General features: G+C 39.7%; 1 protein-coding gene across 20 annotated transcripts in view; it reads right to left on the minus strand.

Annotated features, from left to right (window-relative positions):
- Positions 1–1,111: 1,111 nt before the first annotated feature.
- The window catches only part of ICA1L (islet cell autoantigen 1 like), a 99,165-nt gene continuing 79,690 nt past the window's right edge, over positions 1,112–20,586 (minus strand). For 13 of the 20 annotated variants that reach the window (XM_045367487.2, XM_074009798.1, XM_015432564.3 and 10 more), the window contains 2 exons: positions 19,974–20,063; positions 4,358–7,675 (listed from right to left, as the gene is read on the minus strand). In XM_045367487.2, the coding sequence (XP_045223422.1) occupies positions 7,560–7,675; positions 19,974–20,063 (206 nt within the window). In that variant the 3' untranslated portion in view covers positions 4,358–7,559. Of the gene's footprint in view, positions 2,164–4,357; positions 7,676–8,197; positions 10,168–19,973; positions 20,064–20,586 lie in introns of those variants that run through there. The other 7 variants (XM_074009790.1, XM_074009787.1, XM_074009789.1 and 4 more) reach the window with 2 other exon arrangements.

The raw sequence follows: 20,586 nt of genomic DNA on the forward strand, positions 1-20,586 counted from the left end.
GGGGACAGTTGTTGAGTTTTGGGGGTTTTGTCTGTATCCACACAACAGAGCTGGTCAGAAGGCTACATTGTAATAACTTAGAAAGTAGGGACACATTTTAAGTGACATATGTCACAGTAATTTTGCCACCATGCCTGGCTAATTTTTATATAAATTTATTTTATTTATTTTCGTAGAGACAAGGTCTTGTCACATTGCCTAGGCGGGTCTCAAACTCCTGGCCTCAAGTGATCCTCCCATCTCTGCCTCCCAAAGTGCTGGGCTCAAGGGATCCTGCTGCCTCTGCCTCCGAAGTGGTTGGGACCACAGGTATGTGCCACCATGCCTGGCTAATTTTTATATAAAATTATTTAATTTTTGTTTTCATAGAGACAAGGTCTTGCCACATTGCTTAGGCTGGTCTCGAACTCCTGGCCTCAAGTGATCCACCTCTGTCTCCCAAAGTGCTGGGATTATAGGTGTGAGCCATTGTGCCTAACCTGTTAACATTTTTGAAATATTATTTCTGAGCAAAAAAGTTAACCAGAGTTTGAGGATAGCTAATGTATTTACACAGTAATTTAACATAGTATCAAATGCAAAGAGAATTCTAAAATTGGCACGTAAAGTTTTCTCCCTTTCTTTCTCAGTGTTCCCCCCCCCCCCCCCCACCTTTAAAGAGGTTGAGGAGAGCAAATATGTGAAATACAGTCCTTGTAGTCTTCTTCGTAGTACTTTCCCTGCTAATGTGTAACAGATACTGGTTTTTTTCCTTTGCTAAGATTAGGTGTGCTTTTAAAATATATTTTAGTATGATAATGCCAATAGCCTTTGTAGCTCTTTGATTCAGTGTTTTCCCAACTGTTTGGGTCTTGAAATGAATTAAATGGGTTCAACCAACTTTTAAAACAAGAAACAGAACAGAAAACATAAGTATATTCGTACATAAGGAGAATATTTTTCACGTGTAAAACTTTTTGTTAGATGTATATACATATGTCCTAGCTTGTCGTATAAAAAGTATTTCTTACTGAAGGTTGTATTAAAACAATATGAAGAATATTGCTGTATCTACAGCTTTTAGGTTTGTCTGGTATCTTAATGCAGAAATGAGACTGGAGTCTTCAAGACATTGTTTCTACTTCCCTTTAATACGTAGCTCCAAAATGTCTAGGTTTTATAAAAACAAACCAAAAACCAGAATAATTCTCTTTCATCATTTTGCATCATCCTCAAATTGAGAATTTATCTCCAATGTTCTAACTTTGATTTTATGCAGTAGTGTGGATTAGTCCTGCTGAATCATTGTTTTATAGAAGACTATCTTGGAGGCTCTGATAGTTAAAAACCAGGAGTATAACCATTTGTCTCAATTCTATATCTTAAGTAACTATTTTTTAGATTGTTGGGATAATTGAGAGGAGAAATAGAGAAAGTCCTAGATTTAGGGTCACAATTTGGGTGCTAGTTCTGGCTCGGATACTTAATGTTCATGGGATCTTGGGCCAAGAAGTCACCTTTGTGAACCTGTTTTATTTGTGTGATTAAGGAAATGCTGACAATAGTGCTATCACTTAGAAAATATGAAGACATGAAACTGTAAGCAGACATTATCTGCCTTCATATTGGGTAAGTTTATTCATTCCATGGGGGAGCCAGTGGTTTTTGGTCATGGAAAGTGTTCTCATAAAATTCATTTTAGCCTGTAAAGTTTAAAATTGTCAAAGATAAACTGAAATTGTAATAAAAATTGATAATGCCTATTGATAGCTTACCAAATATCAGACACTTTACATATTACTTTTACCCTAATCTTTATAATAACCCTTTGAAGCTGGGTACTGCTATTTTTACTATCATACAGATAACAAAATTGGAATTAGGTTAACTTTTCCACGGTCACACATCTGGGAAATTTCAGAGACTGGCTTTGAACCAAGTCCGACTCTGGAATTCAGAGTTAATCACAAAGTCTTACTGCTATTTTGCCTGCACCAGTGACACTGATAAAATAAAGATGTTGGAGTCACTGCAGATTAGGTGACATTGGGCCACGCTGCCTTGTTCTTTGTGATCCTCTTCATTGCTACAGCTGCTGGCAGCATAGTTCAGAGGGCCAAAAGAATGATCAAGCACATTGGTGATAGACATTCTCAAACTCTTTGGTTTTTAATGTTGCTATAGCTGCAAAAAATAAAAAGAAATACTCTTTAATTTGGGGAGCATATCTTTTAGAGAGGCAAAAACTGTTACAGTCACATTTCTGGTGGATTTTTAAATTCACCTGGCTTTTTTGAGGGAAAGACTTACATAGTTGGGTTTTTTTGTTTTTGTTTTTGTTTTTGTTTTGAGACGGAGTTTCGCTCTGTTGCCCAGGCTGGAGTGCGTTAGGCAATCTTGGCTCACTGCAAGCTCCACCTCCTGGGTTCAAGCAATTCTCCTGCCTCAGCCTCCCCAGTAGCTGAGATTACAGGCACCTGCCACCACGCCTGGCTAATTTTTGTATTTTGTATTTTTAGTAGAGACGGGGTTGCAACATGCTGGCCAGGCTGGTCTCGAACTCTCAACCTCAGGTGATCTACCTGCCTCAGCCTCCTGGAGTGCTGGGATTACAGGTGTGAGCCACCGCACCCGGCCTGTAATTGGTTTTTAAATCTCTGTGACTAGGTATGCCCATTTAAGAGAGAGGGGACAGTAAAATCATCTGGATCACAATTCAAATGTGTGCTTGAAGGCACTACAAAAAAAATAACCAAAAATATGTTAGTAGTGGTTATTCCTAGATGGTAGTGCTATGGCTGATTTTTTTCTTCTAGAAGATACTACTTTAAAATGAGAAAAAAGAAACAACTTTTTCTTTCATGTTTTTTTAGGTTATGGTCAGTGAGGTTTAGCCACAAGAGAGATCACAGGAGAGACACAGAAAAAAATGTTGTAATACACTCACAGGTCCTAGAGAGACAGTCACTGCATGCTGAGAGGGGGTCACATGGGAGGGGGCTCAGCCAAGCAGGTGGGGAGCGGAGAGGCCTAAGACATGGGCAGGAGCCTTTGGGTCAGGGAGAAGCACACGAGAAAAAGTGAGAACTTCACTGGTGCGTTTAAATGTTACTAGGTCATGGGCAAGGTAGCAAGGGAAACCTGGGGCGGGGGCCGCCCATATCACACTGGGCCAGGTGCTCACAGCCTGTTTGTGGAGATGCTGAGGCAGCAAGAAAACCGGAAGTTTAAAACCTACACTACAAATGTAAAAACATACACTGTAAAATCTCACCCACGACACCAGTCAGAACTTCATCTCCTTTTTGTATTTACTCTTTGGCCAATGAGTGGTTGATTTACACCACTGAGTGAGGAATCATGTCTTGACTTTAAATGCCAAGGATAGTTTGTTTTGAACTCTTTAGTAGTCTTTTAAACAGTACAGAAAAAGATGGAAAATAGTTTATGTTGGTCTTCTGGATGTGACCCATCCTGACCAACCATTTTTCTTCTCATCTTGTCCCATAGTTTTCTTTGCCATGTTTAAACACTTTACTGTTGCATGAAATGCATTACTTTCAGTTCTACTGAATTCATATTTTAAAAGTTCGTTTTTCCTTCCTAATTTCTATATTCCAAAATTCTGGGACTGCTTCATTGCTTAAGGTAGAGAAATGCAGGGCCCTGCCAATGCTATGGAAGACAAAAATAACTGAATTAATTCTGGCTCTCTTCTTTTTATTCTTGCCTTCAATAAGTCAGGTTACATACTATGGCTTATATTTAATTGTTTGTGTCTAGGCTCAGATTTTTGATATTTGATAGTTTTTGTTACTGAAAGTATTTACACAAATAACGTACATTATATTATTTCCTATATCTTACATAGTCCCTTTCTATATGATATAAATCAGAAGGAATTCATCTCACAAGGATTTTTTTTTTTTTTTTTTTTTTTTTGGTTGAGACAGGGTCTCACTCTGTAACCCAGGCTGGACTGCATGGCCCGATATCTGCTCACTGCAACCTCCGCCTCCCGGGTTCAAGCGATTCTCCTGCCTCAGCCTCCCAAGTAGCTGGGATTACAGGCATCTGCCACCATGCCTGGCTAATTTTTATATTTTTAATAGAGACAGGGTTTCACCATGTTGACCAGGGTGGTCTCAAACTCCTGACTTCAAGTGATCTGCCTGTATTGGCCTCGCAAAGTGCTGGGATTACATAGGCATGAGCCACCGCGCCTGGCCTCACAAGGATATTAATTGCCCTGGTTTTATTTTCATTCTCCCATGTCCATATCAACTAAATGTACTTTCCTAATACTATGATCTTGAGGTAAAACCCAAGTTTTTGAATAGGAAAACAATAATTGTATTAAACACTTCAGGAAACAAACTTTTGTTTTATGCCATCTTGCAATCTTTATTAAAAGAGGCTCAGAAAAATAGACGGAGCACGTTTAAACTTCCTTCGTTCTAATGCTGTAAGACCTCTACATTTCTAGATGGTCTATACAGATATGCGAAATATTTATAGTTGAAATACAAAACACTTTTTCAATGTGCAAATACTGAAACCTGTTTGTTGAAATACAGTTTGTTTCTAATCCTATCAAGGTTCTACAATTAATGAAGGATTTCAAAAACATACAAAATTACACCAATCTGATCTTATTATGCCCTGATATTCCTGCCTCTCCTAAAAAATGGTTGTAGACACACTAGGCAAAGTTTAGCCCGTCTTTAGACTTAAACATATTCTTATCCAGTATAAAATAAAGTATAGATATTTCTCCCCATTTAACATAACAAAATACCTATTTTGAGGGTTGGTCTCAGCCTACCATTGGTTAAGGATAATTAATTTACTTCTTATTGAATGTGGATTATCTAGATCGAGACAAAAAGCAACCAGTCATTCTCTGTTCTGTGCTTTTCCCATCCTTTCCCTCCTTTCTTCAGTGTGGTGGTGTTTTATATTAGCAATATTGGTTTAATAGAGCAAAATTTCTTTCTGACCACAAAAACTGCTGAGCTTCAAATAACTAATCTTGAGAAAATACAAATGTGGTTGCCTTCGTCTTAATAAAGTTATTGATATGCCCTTCAAAAATAGTGGTTGGACTTGTTGGAAGTTAGAACTGGACTTGCTAAGGAAGTTAATGTTGCTCTGGGTTAAAAGGGAAACACATACTCTGTTGAAAGAAGAAATGTTATAGAAACTAGTAACTGAATAATAACAGTCCCTGGTATGTCTCCATTTCGGGAGAACCTTTGCTTTTGGAAAATTTAGGGTGTTCCTAGTATGGGCTTTGGACTTCTGCTTTGTCTGCTTGTTAAAGTATCTGTATCAGATAACAGGGACTTCCCTGCACACACGTGAGGGAGATAAATCTCTCAGAACTAATGCATTAGCAAGGTGACCACTACAAAGAAAAATGGTACAAACTCTCAAGACATAAAGTTAGCTTTTTTTTTTTTTTTTTGAGACGGAGTCTCGCTCTGTCACCCAGGCTGGAGTGCAGTGGTGCAATCTCGGCTCACTGCAACCTCCGCCTCCTGGGTTCAAGCAATTCTTCTCCCGAGTAGCTGGGATTACAGGCATACACTACCACACCTGGCTAATTTTTGTATTTTTAGTAGAGACAGGGTTTCACCATGTTGGCTAGGCTGGGTCTCGAACTCATGACCTCAAATGTTCCACCTGCCTTGGCCTCCCAAAGTGCTGGGATTACAGGCATGAGCCACCATGCCCGGACAAAGATTTAGCATTTTTTGAGGCACTCAAAAGTTGAGAGCACCAGAGTCACCATGGGTACAGAATTCAGATTGGGATTCATAATCATGATCTTGGTGATTGGAACTTGGCAGAACAATGACGGTATTGCATTCTGGGAAATTTCACTGAGTATAAAGGAAGACTTAAAAAATGCTTCTGAAGAGATAAGTAATGGCTCATTAAAATCTAAAGAAATAGGAGAAATATTGTGAAAAGATTTTATGGAAAGACTTCATACCTTTTTTCTGAGTCAGTGTTTCTAATAAGGTCTTTCCAGCCTATACTGTACTTGGCCATTGTAGTAGTTTTCCGGAGAGCTTGTGGGCAGTTACTATTATAGATGGCTATGGATGGGACTTGGACTGCATTTTACCTACTCTGGTCCAATGTTTTCTATGTACCATGACAAACATTACAAGCAATCCTCTTCTAAATAAGCCTGTTTAGAATAGAACTAAGAGCACATGGAAACTACTGTGAATAACTTATTCAAAATGTCTTCTTATGGAAATGCAATGGAGTGGATGCAAAACACTTGGGAAATTGCTTCAGAATTAAAGGGTGGGCAAGAAAAAAGGACAGGAAATTGAGTGATTGATGTGCATGTACAATAGCTATGTTTTTATCAGCTTACACTAACTTCCATTAAATAGCCTTCCTCTCTAATACTTAGGTTCTAAACCCTGTAGGGGTAACAGATTTTGCTTAGTAATCAAATAGAGCCTCAGATGATGTCACCCACAAGAAGAGGGAAGTAGAAAAATGAGACACTCCCTTATTGATCACACAGAGCTTTCTGTATGTCTGCCAGAAAGTATTCTGGGTTAAATTATGTCACAAAATATGGGGTAAGTATGCAAATATATGTAAGGATAAGGTGTTCATAAGTGTCTCCTCATTCAGATAGAAATTTCTAGGTGTATCAGGAATAATATTGCCAGTTGCTTAGGGAATATTCTTCCCCCTCATTTTATTTTCAGAAATAATATAAATACTGCATAATACCATATCGCAAATGTATGAAAAAGTGGGTCTGAAGACACTTGTACAAGCCTTAAGTATTACTGTGCATTCTGAGGTTTAGGAGATGGGAAGATTTTCTGTTTCTACAGAGAATGGGCTTAGCAAATTAATTATCCTGCTATTTCCCCTTCAAGATTTAATAATGGAATTAGGGAGTGTCCATTATTTTGTATGAATGAAAAAACATTACATTTTAGCCTCCAAATGAAGAAAAACAAGTATCAAGTTTCTCTGTGATTTCATTAAAGCAAACTAAGCTCTCAAATCTTATTCTATCTCTCTAACCCAAAACAAAGCTGGTCTGGTTCTAATGCTGTTTTCGAAAACAGAAAATCCTCCTTGTTACTATTTTATTTAAAAACTGACCCCAAACCACAATCCAATTTACATGCTATCTTTTTTTATCCACATATAAAATTCTCACAGCCAGCAAGGCAACTTAAAAGGGTTTCCAAAGAAATAAGCTCAACTCCATATTGACAGAATTACTCCTAGCCGTTATTTTGACATAAGTTTCAGTATCTAAATATTGCAGACTCCATAGTTTTCTAATATTTTCCACATAGAAGTTTCTAATATTTTCCACATAGTACCAACAGCTGCAAATCCAAGATATGAAAGATGTACTTAACCTATTCAAATGTGGTCTTTACCATCTGTCTAAAGTTGGCTGACAGGTGTTATATTCACAAACACCATGCTTTTGTGTGTGGGTTACAATATAAACTCCTTTCCACAAAGGAAATGTGTTGCAAAATTGATGTCTCAAGGCCACTGAAGTGACATTATAACTTCAGTCAAGCATTAAGGAGTTCATCATCTGAGTGTCCAATAGCATCTGGGTTTGAAAGTGGATCCAAGTCTGCAAATAGATTGAACCAGGCTGACATGTCTTGATTACCATTGTTGGGGGCTATTAAAAAAGAAAAAAACACATTAAAGAGTTTCAGTTTTGAAATCGTTTTTGTACCACATTTAAGATTTTGAAGTAGGTGCTTCTTTTGAATTAAAAAAATTTTAAGAAAACTGACAATAATCTATCAACTATAATCCCCTTAAGAAGTATTATTATTATTAATATTGGTAGAGACTAGGGTTTCCCTATGTTGCCCAGGCTGGTCTGGAACTCCTGGGCTCAAGTGATTCTCCCACCTCAGCCTCCGAGAACACTGGTTTTATAGGCATGAACCACTGCTCCTGGTTTAGGATAATTTTGAAAGGCAAATACAGATAACTTCTGCTTTGATGAGATGCCTATATTTAAATGATTGTATGCTGCTCTGAGAAAGGAATTGAGTTAAAAGTGAAAAGGCAAGCAATACTGTGGTCTTCATAGAACATTTAAGATCACTTATAGAAGACTCAGATAAGGTGTAAAAGTAAACTTGTTCATATCAAGTAAGAAATGACATTTGTAAACACTGCTTCAAGTTGATTTATGTTTATTATAAAAGTGGTATTACAAAAATAATAATATAAGGAAAAAAACTCCTTCTACCTACCACATTACCACACCCAACATTGTCCTTTTGGTTTATAGTTGTTAATGTCTTTTCCATGTGCACTTTAAAATTTTTTGATGTGTGCATTTTACAGTATGCATTATATCTCAGGTACAACGTCTTGTTCATCAGATCCCTCACATCTCCTTATGGAGACTGGAAAATTTTATTTCTCAAGATTCTACAAGTTGCACTGTGGCAGATATTCGAGTGTACATTTGGGCTGAGGGTTGGGACTAATAAAGAATGCACAGTGGCACAGACAGTGGGTCATCTCAGAAGTCTAGGCCCTTGAAAGCCAAGGAGTTGAGAAGGCAGGGTTGAGACCCAGGGGACAGTCTTAAGAGCTGGACGTGAAACCAGAGTCACAGTGCGGAGGGTGGAAGGCAGTCCTCTTTCACGTCACGGTAACACTCAGCACAGGACCAGAGGGCTGGGGTTTGGGGTGTGGGGATCCAGAGCCCCAAGGATCAGGGCAGAGTGAAAGGCGTCACTCAGTGTGTCCAGTTCTGTTTCTGAGTACCCTGAAGTAGTCAAAATCTGGCTTTGAGTCCTGGGTGTAACACCTACTAATGAGTGATACTGGGCAAGTCATTTAACCTCGGGCTCTTGTATCCTTATCTGTAAAGTGGTAACCATATGATTCATCATTATATCAGGATACTTGAGAGTAAATTGGGGCACTATTAGTCATTATGCCAGAAGAATAGATGTCACTAAGATAATACCTGACCTCCTTCATGCAGCTGTTGAGGAGTCCTGAAAAGTATGTAAATATTGTACAGCATTATGCAAATATAAGACAGTTTTATATTCATCAGTCACAATGGGAAATAAAGGTCTGTCAGTTACATCTTTTATAGAGGCTTTCCTTGTGTACACTATTACTGCTTCCAGAGATTCTTACAGGATAGCAAGCAGAAAATGAATTCTATACAGAGAGAAAAAGCCCAAATTAAATGTAATTAATTTTCATAAAGTAAATATGCTCATAAACAATATCAGCATCAAGAAGTAGAACGTGACTGGGTATGGTGGCTCACGCCTGTAATTCAAGCACTTTGGGAGGCCGAGGTGCGCAGATCACCTGAGGTCAGGAGTCCAAGACCAGCCTGGCCAACACGGTGAAACCCCGTCTCTACTTTAAAAAAAAAAAAAAATTAGCCGGGTGTGGTGACGCACATCTGTAATCCCAGCTACTCAGGAGGCTGAGGCATAAGAATTGCTTGAACCCGGGAGGCAGAAGTTGCAGTGAGCCAAGATTGCAGCACTGCACTCCAGCCTGGGCAACAGAGTGTGACCCTGTCTCAAAAACAAAAACAAAAAAACGTGACTACTCCTCTGAAGCTCCCCTCATGCATGATACCCTGACACCCTTCCAGTCACTATTCACACCCCCCCAACCCCAGGGAATGCCAGCGCAAATCCCATTCTGGTGTATTATTAACAGTATCACAGTAACGCTCATTAGCATATATTTTAGTCAATGGATGGATACGTTTCTGTTGGGTATGTACTTAGGAGTGGAATTGCATATGTATGTTAAGTTTTAGTAGAAACTGCCAGTTTTCCAAGTAGTAGTACCAATTTACACTCCTACACACAGGTTTTTAGATTCTAGTTATTTAACACCCTTGTCAATTAGGGATTTTCTTTTCTGTTTCATTTTAGCCATTGTAGTAGGTAGGTCTTGGATTCCATTTTGCTTTAAATTTGCACTTCCTTAATGACTAATGAAGTGAGGCTCTTAATGAATGAATTTTAAAGTTGTTAAAATTTTCAATCTTATGGCTGGGCACGGTGGTTCATGCCTGTAATCCCAGCACTTTAGGACTCCAAGGCAGGTGGATCACTTGAGGTCAGGAGTCTCAGACCAGCCTGGACAACATGGCGAAAACCGTCCCTAACAAAAAAAATACAAAAATTAGCCAGGTGTCATGGCATACCTGTAATCCCAGCTACTCGGGAGGCTGAGACAGGAGAATTGCTTGAACCCTGGAGGTGGAGGTTGCAGTGAGCCAAGATCATGCCACTGCACTCCAGCCTTGGTGACAGAGCACAACTCGGTCTCCAAAAAAAAAAAATCGATTTTATTAAATTTTTTTTTGTTTGTTCTTGCTTTTTATTTTGAGACGGAGTCTTGCTCTGTCGCCCAGACTGGAGGGCAATGGTATGATCTCAGTTAACTGCAACCTCCGCCTCCCGGGTTCAAGTGATTCTCCTTGCCTCAGCCTCTCAAGTAGCTGGGACTACAGGTGCATGCCACCACGCTCAGCTAATTTTTGTATTTTTAGTAGAGACGGGGTTTCACCATGTTGGCCAAGCTGGTCTTGAACTCCTGACCTCGTGATCCACCCGCCTCGGCCTCCCAAAGTGCTGGGATTAGAGGCATGAGTCACTGTGCCCAGCCTGTTAAATTCTTAAGTTTAGTTTTATTGTACCTTCTTGGTGAGAGTTTTTTTCTTTTTTCCCCCTAAATTTTTCCTCGAAAATCAGCCTCAAGAATTATAGGTAAATACTGCCTTTGCTTTTTTGTGTTCGTTTCTGAAACTTATTTACTTTATAGTGTCTGTTTTAAATGATTAAGCACAACTTGTTTTAGCTGGTTTTTAAAAAGAAAAGTATAACTATAAGTTCTCTGAATCCCTGAGGGATGGCTGTATTCTGAACCTGCCAGTGTGAAATCTGTGATTTGCTTGGAATTCAGGGTTTTCCCTACTGGCTGACCTCAGAGTACTGGGAAGAATAAAATAGATGCCAGGAGTCCACACTGATATCAATGAATAAGTAAATAAGTAGGGAAAAAGGGAAAGCTTTCCCATTCAGTAGAACACTAACTCGTAAATACAGAGGCAATGAGGAAATAGAAAATCACAATTTGGCAACAACTACAGTACTAAATATTTCATGGAAGAATGATCAGTGAATGCTAAATTAGTGGGCAAAACTTCAGTAAAAAACAAACCATTTACAGTATTTCAAAACAGCTCCCACAAGATACTTACTAATTACAAAGGGAAAGATACAATAGTCATTTTGTAATGGAGAAACATGGCAGATACCACCATAACCAAATGATCAGGTTTAACATCACCAGGAGTGAAACAAAACAGACATCATGCACCCCCTGATAGGATTTACTAAGGCACAACACCATTCCTGCACTGGTAGCCCTGCCAAAATGCATAATCTGGGTCTAATTATGAAAAAACGTTAGCTAAACCCAAATGCAAGGAATATTCAAAATAAATGACCTATACACTGCAAAAATGTCAAGGTCATGAGACTCAAAAGATTGAGGAACTGTTCCAGATTAAAAGAGACTAAAGAGACTTTACTAAATGCAATGTGCGATCCTGGATTGGATCCTAGACTACGAAAAACTAAAATGAAATTGAGACATTAGTGGGATAATTGACAAACTCTGAATAAGGTCTACAGTAGATAATGGTCCTATGGCAATGTTAATTTCCTGATTTTCACTTGTACTGTAATTATGTAAAAGAATGTCCTTGTTTTTAGGAGATAGGCAATGAATATTTAGTGGCAGAGGGGCATCACGTCTGCTACTTCAACTACTGCAGTTCAGAAGAAATTTATATGTATATGATGGGGAGGTGGGGAAGAGAGAGAATATGAGTATAAAGCAAACATGGTAACATTTTGGAAACCTAAGTGAAGAATGTATAGTAGTATTTTGTATTAACTTCTGTAGTCTTTCTATAAGTCAGAAATTATTTCAAAATTTAAGATATTGATATCACAAGGATTCAGAAGTCAGCCTGAAAGGGCTTCCACTGGCCAACACAGGAACAGTGTGAGCACCAAAATCAGTAAGTTCAGTGGTGATTATAAACCACTGAAAACATATGAATCAGGCCAGGTCCACTGACTCACACCTGTAACCCCAGCACTCTGGGAGGCCAGATGGGTGGATCACTTGAGGTCAGGAGTTCAAGACCAGCGTGGCCAACATGGTGAAACCTCGTCTCTACTAAAAATACAAAAATTAGCCAGGTGTGGTGGTGCATGCCTGTAGACCCAGCTACTCAGGAGACTGAGGCAAGAGACTCACTTGAACCTGGGAGGCAGAGGTTGCAGTGAGCCAACATTGCACCATTGCACTCCAGCCTGGGCGACTCTATCTCCAAAAAAATGACAACAAAAGAAAACATATGAATCTATAGTGATAATCCATAAATGAGCTGATAAGAGATCTCTTGTTTACAGCAGAGTATTGAAGACTAGTGAAGGGAATGAATTATACCTCAGTAGGCTGTTTAAAAAATGTGATACATGGATGAACAGATAACCAGTTGTGTTATATCTACCAAATGGAGTATTATTCCGCCTTAAAAAGGAAGGAAATCCAGTCACTTGCTACAGGATGAACTTGAGGACATTATACAAAATGAAATAAGCCAGTCACAAAAAAGCCAAATACTGCATTATTTCAGTTGTATGAGGTATCTAAAGTAATCAGACTCAGAGAAAGCAGAATGGTGGTTACCAGGAACTTAGGATAAGGGGTTAAGGGGCATAAAGTTTCAGATTTACAAGGTGAAAAAGTTCTGAAGATCTGTTTCACAGCAGTATGAACATGCTTAATATTCCTGAACTTGAAGATGGCCGATTAGGAACAGCTCCAGCCTCCAGCTCCCAGCATGAGCGACACAGAAGACGGGTGATTTCTGCATTTTCAACTGAGGTACTGGGTTCTTCTCACTGGGGCGTGTCGGACAGTTGGCACTGGTCCATGGGTGCAGGCCGACCAATGAGAGCTGAAGCAAGGCGAGGCATCGCCTCACCTGGGAAGCGCAAGGGGGAAGGGAATCCCTTTTCCTAGCCAAAGGAAATTGAGACACACAACACCTGGAAAATCAGGTAACTCCCACCCTAATACTGCACATTACCACGGGTCTTAGCAAACAGCACACCAGGAGATTATATCCCACACCTGGCCCAGAGGGTCCCACGTCCACGGAGCCTCCCTCATTGTAGTATAGCAGTCTGAGATCTAACTGCAAGGCAGCAGCGAGGCTGGGGGAGGGGCGCCCGCCATTGCTGAGGCTTAAGTAGGTAAACAAAGCAACTGGGAAGCTCGAATTGGGTGGAGCCCACTGCAGCTCCAGGAGGCCGGCCTGCCTCTGTAGACTCCTCCTCTGGGGACAGGGCGTAGCTAAACAAAAAGCAGCAGAAACCTCGGCAGAGGTAAATGCCCATCTGACAGCTTTGAAGAGAGCAGTGGATCTCCCAGCAAGGAGGTTGAGATCTGAGAACAGACAGACTGCCTGCTCAGGTGGGTCCCTGACCCCTGAGTAGCCTAACTGGGAGACATCCCTGACTAGGTGCAGACCAACACGTCACACCTCACACGGCTGGGTACACCCCTGAGACGAAGCTTCCAGAGCAAGAATCAGATAGCAACACTCGCTGTTCAGCAATATTCTATCTTCTGCAGCCTCTGCTGCTGATACCCAGGCAAACTCCAACAGACCTACAGCTGAGGGTCCTGACTGTTAGAAGGAAAACTAACAAACAGAAAGGACACCCACACCAAAACCCCATCAGTATGTCACCACCATCAAAGACCAAAGGCAGATAAAACCACAAAGATGGGGAAAAAGCAGTGCAGAAAAGCTGGAAAATCAAAAAATCAGAGCACATCTCCCCCTCCAAAGGAACGCAGCTCATCGCCAGCAATGGAACAAAGCTGGATGGAGAATGATTTTGATGAGTTGAGAGAAGAAGGCTTCGGTCGATCAAACTTCTCAGAGCTAAAGGAGGAACTACGTAACCAGTGCAAAGAAACTAAAAACCTTGAAAAAAGAATGGATGAATGGATAACTAGAATAATCAATGCAGAGAAGTCCTTAAAAGAACTGATAGAGATGAAAACCATAACACAAGAACTATGTGACAAATGCACAAGCTTCAGTAACTGACTCGATCAACTGGAAGAAAGAGTATCAGTGATTGAAGATTGAATGAAATGAAGCGAGAAGTGTAGAGAAAAAAGAAAAGAAATCAACAAAGCCTTCAAAAAATATAGGATTATGTGAAAAGATGAAATCTACGTCTGATTGGTGTGCCTGAAAGTGACGGGGAAAATGGAACCAACTTGGAAAACACTGCAGGATATCATCCAGGAGGACTTTCCCAACGTAGTAAGGCAGGCCAACATTCAAATTCAGGAAATACAGAGAACGCCACAAAGATACTCCTCGAGAAGAGCAACTCCAAGACACGTAATTGTCAGATTCACCAAAGTTGAAATGAAGGAAAAAATGTTAAGGGCAGCCAGAGAGAAAGGTTGGGTTACACACAAAGGGAAGCCCATCAGACTAACAAGAGATCTCTCGGCAGAAACTCTCCAAGCCAGAAGAGAGTGGGGGCCAATATTCCAACATTCTTAAAGAAAAGAATTTTCAACCCAGAATTTCATATCCAGCCAAACTAAGTTTCATCAGTGAAGGAGAAATAAAATCCTTTGCAGACAAACAAATGCTGAGAGATTTTGTCACCACCACGCCTGCCCTACAAGAGATCCTGAAGGAAGCACTGAACATGGAAAAGAACAACAGGTACCAGCCACTGCAAAAACATGTCAAAATGTAAAGTCCATTAATGCTAAGAAGAAACTGCATCAATTAACGAGCAAAATAACCAGCTAATATAATGACAGGATCAAGTTCACACATAACAATATTAACCTTAAATGTAAATGGACTAAATGGTCCAATTAAAAGACACAGACTGGCAAATTGGATAAAGAGTCAAGACCCATCAGTTTGCTGTATTCAGGAGACCCATCTCACATGCAGAGACACACACAGGCTCAAAATAAAGGGATGGAGGAAGATCTACCAAGCAAATGGAAAACAAAAAAAAGCAGGGGTTGCAATCCTAGTCTCTGATAAAACAGACTTTAAACTTAACATCAAAGATCAAAAGAGACAAGGCCATTACAGAATGGTAAAGGGATCAATTCATCGGGAACAGCTAACTATCCTAAATATATATGCAGCCAATACAGGAGCACCCAGATTCATAAAGCAAGTCCTTAGAGACTTACAAAGAGACTTAGACTCCCATACAATAATAATGGGAGACTTTAACACCCCACTGTCAACATTAGACAGATCAATGAGACAGAAAGTTAACAAGCATATCCAGGAATTGAACTCAACTCTGCACCAAGCAGACCTAATAGACATCTACAGAACTCTCCACCCCAAATCAACAGAATCTACATTCTTCTCAGCACCACATTGCACTTATTCCAAAATTGACCACATAGTTGGAAGTAAAGCACTCCTCAGCAAATGTAAAAGAACAGAGATTATAACAAACTGTCTCTCACACCACAGTGCAATCAAACTAGAACTCAGGACTAAGAAACTCAATCAAAACCGCTCAACTACATGGAAACTGAACAACCTGCTCCTGAATGACTACTGGGTACATAACGAAATGAAGGCAGAAATAAAGATGTTCTTTGAAACCAATGAGAACAAAGATACAACATACCAGAATATCTGGGACACATTTAAAGCAGTGTGTAGAGGGAAATTCATAGCACTAAATGCCCACAGGAGAAAGAGGAAAGATCTAAAATTGACACCCTAACATCACAATTAAAAGAACTAGAGAAGCAAGAACAAACACATTCAGAAGCTAGCAGAAGGCAAGAAATAACTAAGAGCAGAACTGAAAGAGATAGAAACACAAAAAACCCTCCAAAAAATCAATGAATCCAGGAGCTGTTTTTTTGAAATGATCAACAAAATTGATAGACTGCTAGCAAGACTAATAAAGAAGAAAAGAGAGAAGAATCAAGTAGACACAATAAAAATTGATAAATGGGGATATCACCACCAACCCCACAGAAATACAGACTACCATCAGAGAATACTATAAACACCCCTACGCAAATAAACTAGAAAACCTAGAAGAAACGGATAGTTTCCTGGACACTTATACTCTCCCAAGACTAAACCAGGAAGAAGTTGAATCCCTGAATAGACCAGTAGCAGGCTCTGAAACTGAGGCAATAATTAAGAGCCTACCAACCAAAAAAAGTCCAGGACCAGACGGATTCACAGCCGAATTCTACCAGAGGTACAGGGAGGAGCTGGTACCATTCCTTCTGAAACTATTCCAATCAATAGAAAAAGAGGGAATCCTCCCAACTCATTTTATGCAGCCAATATCATCTTGATACCAAAGCCTGACAGATACAACAAAAAAAGAGAATTTTAGACCAATATCCCTGATGAACACTGATGCAAAAATCCTCAATAAAATACTGGCAAACCGAATCCAGCAGCACATCAAAAAGCTTATCCACCATGATCAAGTGGGCTTCATCCCTGGGATGCAAGGCTGGCTCAACATATGCAAATCAATAAATGTAATCCAGCATATAAACAGAAACAAAGACAAAAACCACATGATTATCTCAATACATGTAGAAAAGGCCTTTGACAAAATTCAGCAGCCCTTCATGCTAAAAAAACTCAATAAATTCGGTATTGATGGAATGTATCTCAAAATAATAAGAGCTATTTATGACAGACCCACAGCCAATATCACACTGAATGGGCAAAAACTGGAAGCATTCCCTTTGAATACTGGCACAAGACAGGGATGCCCTCTCTCACCACTCCTATTCAACATAGTGTTGGAAGTTCTGGCTAGGGCAATCAGGCAAGAGAAATAAATAAAGGGTATTCAGTTAGGAAAAGAAGAAGTCAAATTGTCCCTGTTTGCAGATGACATGATTGTGTATTTAGAAAATCCCATTGTCTCAGCCCAAAATCTCCTTAAGCTGATAAGAAACTTCAGCAAAGTCTCAGGATACAAAAGCAAGGGGCAAAAGTCACATTCTTATACACCAGTAACAGACAAACAGAGAGCCAAATCATAAATGAACTCCCATTCACAATAGCTTCAAAGAGAATAAAATACCTAGGAATCCAACTTAGAAGGGATGCAAAGGACCTCTTCAAGGAGAACTGCAAACCACTGCTCAGTGAAATAAAGGAGGACACAAACAAATGGAAGAACATATCATGCTCATGGATAGGAAGAATCAATATTGTGAAAATGGCCATACTGCCCAAGGTAATTTATAGATTCAATGCCATCCCCATTAAGCTACCAATGACTTTTTTCACAGAATTGGAAAAAACTGCTTTAAAGTTCACATGGAACCAAAAGAGACCCTGCATTGCCAATACAATCCTAAGCCAAAAGAACAAAGCTGGAGGCATCATGCTACCTGACTTCAAACTACACTACAAGGCTACAGTAACCAAAGCAGCATGGTACTGCTACCAAAACAGATACAGACCAATGGAACAGAACAGAGCCCTCAGAAATAATACCACACATCTACAGCCATCTGATCTTTGACAAATCTGACAAAAACAAGAAATGGGGAAAGGATTCCCTAGTTAATAAATGGTGCTGGGAAAATTGGCTAGCCATAAGTAGAAAGCTGAAACTGGATCCTTTCCTTACTCCTTATACGAAAATTAATTCAAGATGGATTAGAGACTTAAATGTTAGACCTAAAACCATAAAAACCCTAGAAGAAAACCTAGGTAATACCATTTAGGACATAGGCATGGGCAAGGACTTCATGTCTAAAACACCAAAAGCAATGGCAACAAAAGCCAAAATTGACAAATGGGATCTAATTAAACTAAAGAGCTTCTGCACAGCAAAAGAAACTACCATCAGAGTGAACAGGCAACCTACACAATGGGAGAAAATTTTTGCAATCTACTCATCTGACAAAGGGCTAATATCCAGAACCTATAAAGAACTCAATCAAATTTACAAGAAAAAAACAACCCCATCAAAAAGTGGGTAAGGGATATGAACAGACACTTCTCAAAAGAAGATATTCATACAGCCAACACACACATGAAAAAATGCTCATCACTCACCATCAGAGAAATGCAAATCAAAACCACAATGAGATACTATCTCACACCAGTTAGAATGGCAATCATTAAAAAATCAGGAAACAACAGGTGCTAGAGAGGATGTGGAGAAATAGGAACACTTTTACTCTCTTGGTGGGACTGTAAACTAGTTCAACCATTGTGGAAAACAGTCTGGCAATTCCTCAAGGATCTAGAACTAGAAATACCATTTGACCCAGCCATCCCATTACTGGGGATATACCCAAAGGATTATAAATCATGCTGCTATAAAGACACATGCACACATATGTTTATTGCAGCACTATTCATGATAGCAAAGACTTGGAATCAACCCAAATGTCCATCAGTGACAGACTGGATTAAGAAAATGTGGCACATATGCCCCATGGAATACTATGCAGCCATAAAAAAGGATGAGTTCGTGTCCTTTGTAGGGACATGGATGCAGCTGGAAACCATCATTCTAAGCAAACTATCGCAAGAACAGAAAACCAAATACCGCATGTTCTCACTCATAGGTGGGAATTGAACAATGAGATCACTTGGACACAGGAAAGGGATCATCACACACCGGGTCCTACTGTGGGGAGGGGGTGAGAAGAGGGATAGCATTAGGAGATATACCTAATGTAAATGACGAGTTAATGGGTGCAGCACACCCACATGGCACATGTATACATATGTAACAAACCTGCACATTGTGCACATGTACCCTAGAACTTAAAGTATATTAAAAAAAAAAAATTACTGAACTGTACACTTAAAAATGGTTAATATGGGCCGGGCCTGGTGGCTCATGCCTGCAATCCCAGTACTTTGGGAGTCTGAGGTGGGCGGATCCTGAGGTCAGGAGATCGAAACCATCCTGGGTAACATGGTGACACCCTGTCTCTACTAAAAATACAAAAAATTAGCCAGGTGTGGTGGCACGTGCCTATAGTACCAGCTACTTGAGAGGCTGAGGCAGGAGAATGGCTTGAACCCAGGAGGTGGAGGTTGCAGTGAGCCGAGATTGCACCACTGCACCGCAGCCTAAGTGACAGAGCAAGACTCTGTCTCAATTAAAAAAAGAAAAAAGAGAAAGATTAATATGGTAACCAACTTAAGTGCTTGAATGGATTCTTTGTCAATAGGCATCCTGTAATCAGAAAACATCTTGTATCCCTAATTTCATATCCATTACCAACAAACCTTAACACAAACTATAAAATATTACAGTACAAAATGTAGTATGCTTTGCCAAGCTCACAATTTCTTTCTTTTTTCTTTTGGAGACAGTCTTGCTCTGTCACCCAGGCTAGAGTGAGTGCAGTGGCATGATCTTGGCTCACTGCAACCTCCACCTCCCGGGTTAGAGCAATTCTCCTGCCTCAGCCTCCTGACTAGCTGGGACTACAGGCGTCCGCCACCACGCTTGGCTAATTTTTTTGTTGTATTTTAGTAGAGTTGGGGTTTTACCATGTTGCCCAGGCTGGTCTCCAACTCTTAACCTCGGGCAGTCCGCCTGCCTCGCCCTCCCAAAGTCCAGGATTACAGGCATGAGACACCACACTTGACCACAAGCTCACAATTTCTATTCAGTGCCTTTCACAGTGAGGGATAGGCAGTATAGCTATCATTATAATAATAACTCATTATTCAACTTTTTCAGGACAGTGAGGTGAGAACAATATAAAGTGATCTTTTTCTAAATTTATCTGAATTCAACTGATTCTTAAAGCAATGATAAAGCATATATAAATAAATAACTTACATCTTGTTAATTTCTTTGGACTCTGTGAAGGCACTGGCTGGTTATCAGTGTGTGAAAGACGAAGCTCTGATTCCTCTTGGGAGACCCAGCCTGGGATAAAAGTAGTAAAAATTGTCCATTGTTAATCAAATAGGAAGTAGCATCAGAAAAACAAGAAAAAGTAAAAATATCTAAGTCCTCCAGTCTCTGTACCTGGGTAAGATTCTACAGTGTAAGAGGTATAAAATACTGAAAACTTATCTATAGTCATATATTTTCATCATCTTAGTTTCAGATAGAGTTGGATCCAACTTCCTTACATTTTTCAAAGTGGTTTTGAAATAAACATGTGGAGTGTTTAAAAAATAATTGAAATGCAAAAGGTATAGGAAGAAGTTCTTAAGAGTCAAGAAGGGAGGAATAGGCCTGATAATTGGAATGCTGAAACCTATAAATATGCTCATACCTTTGGACTCATTGATCCCATTTCTAGCAATTTTTCTTACGGAAATAATTTAGCTGAAGGAAAAAGTACATGCATGACTTTTTTTTGCAGCATTATCTGTAATAATGAACAAGTAGAAACAATAAGGAATCAGGTAGATTATGTTATATAAAATGACAGTACTTTGTA

Source organism: Macaca fascicularis, chromosome 12, assembly GCF_037993035.2.
Source record: "Macaca fascicularis isolate 582-1 chromosome 12, T2T-MFA8v1.1".
NCBI lineage: Eukaryota > Metazoa > Chordata > Mammalia > Primates > Cercopithecidae > Macaca > Macaca fascicularis.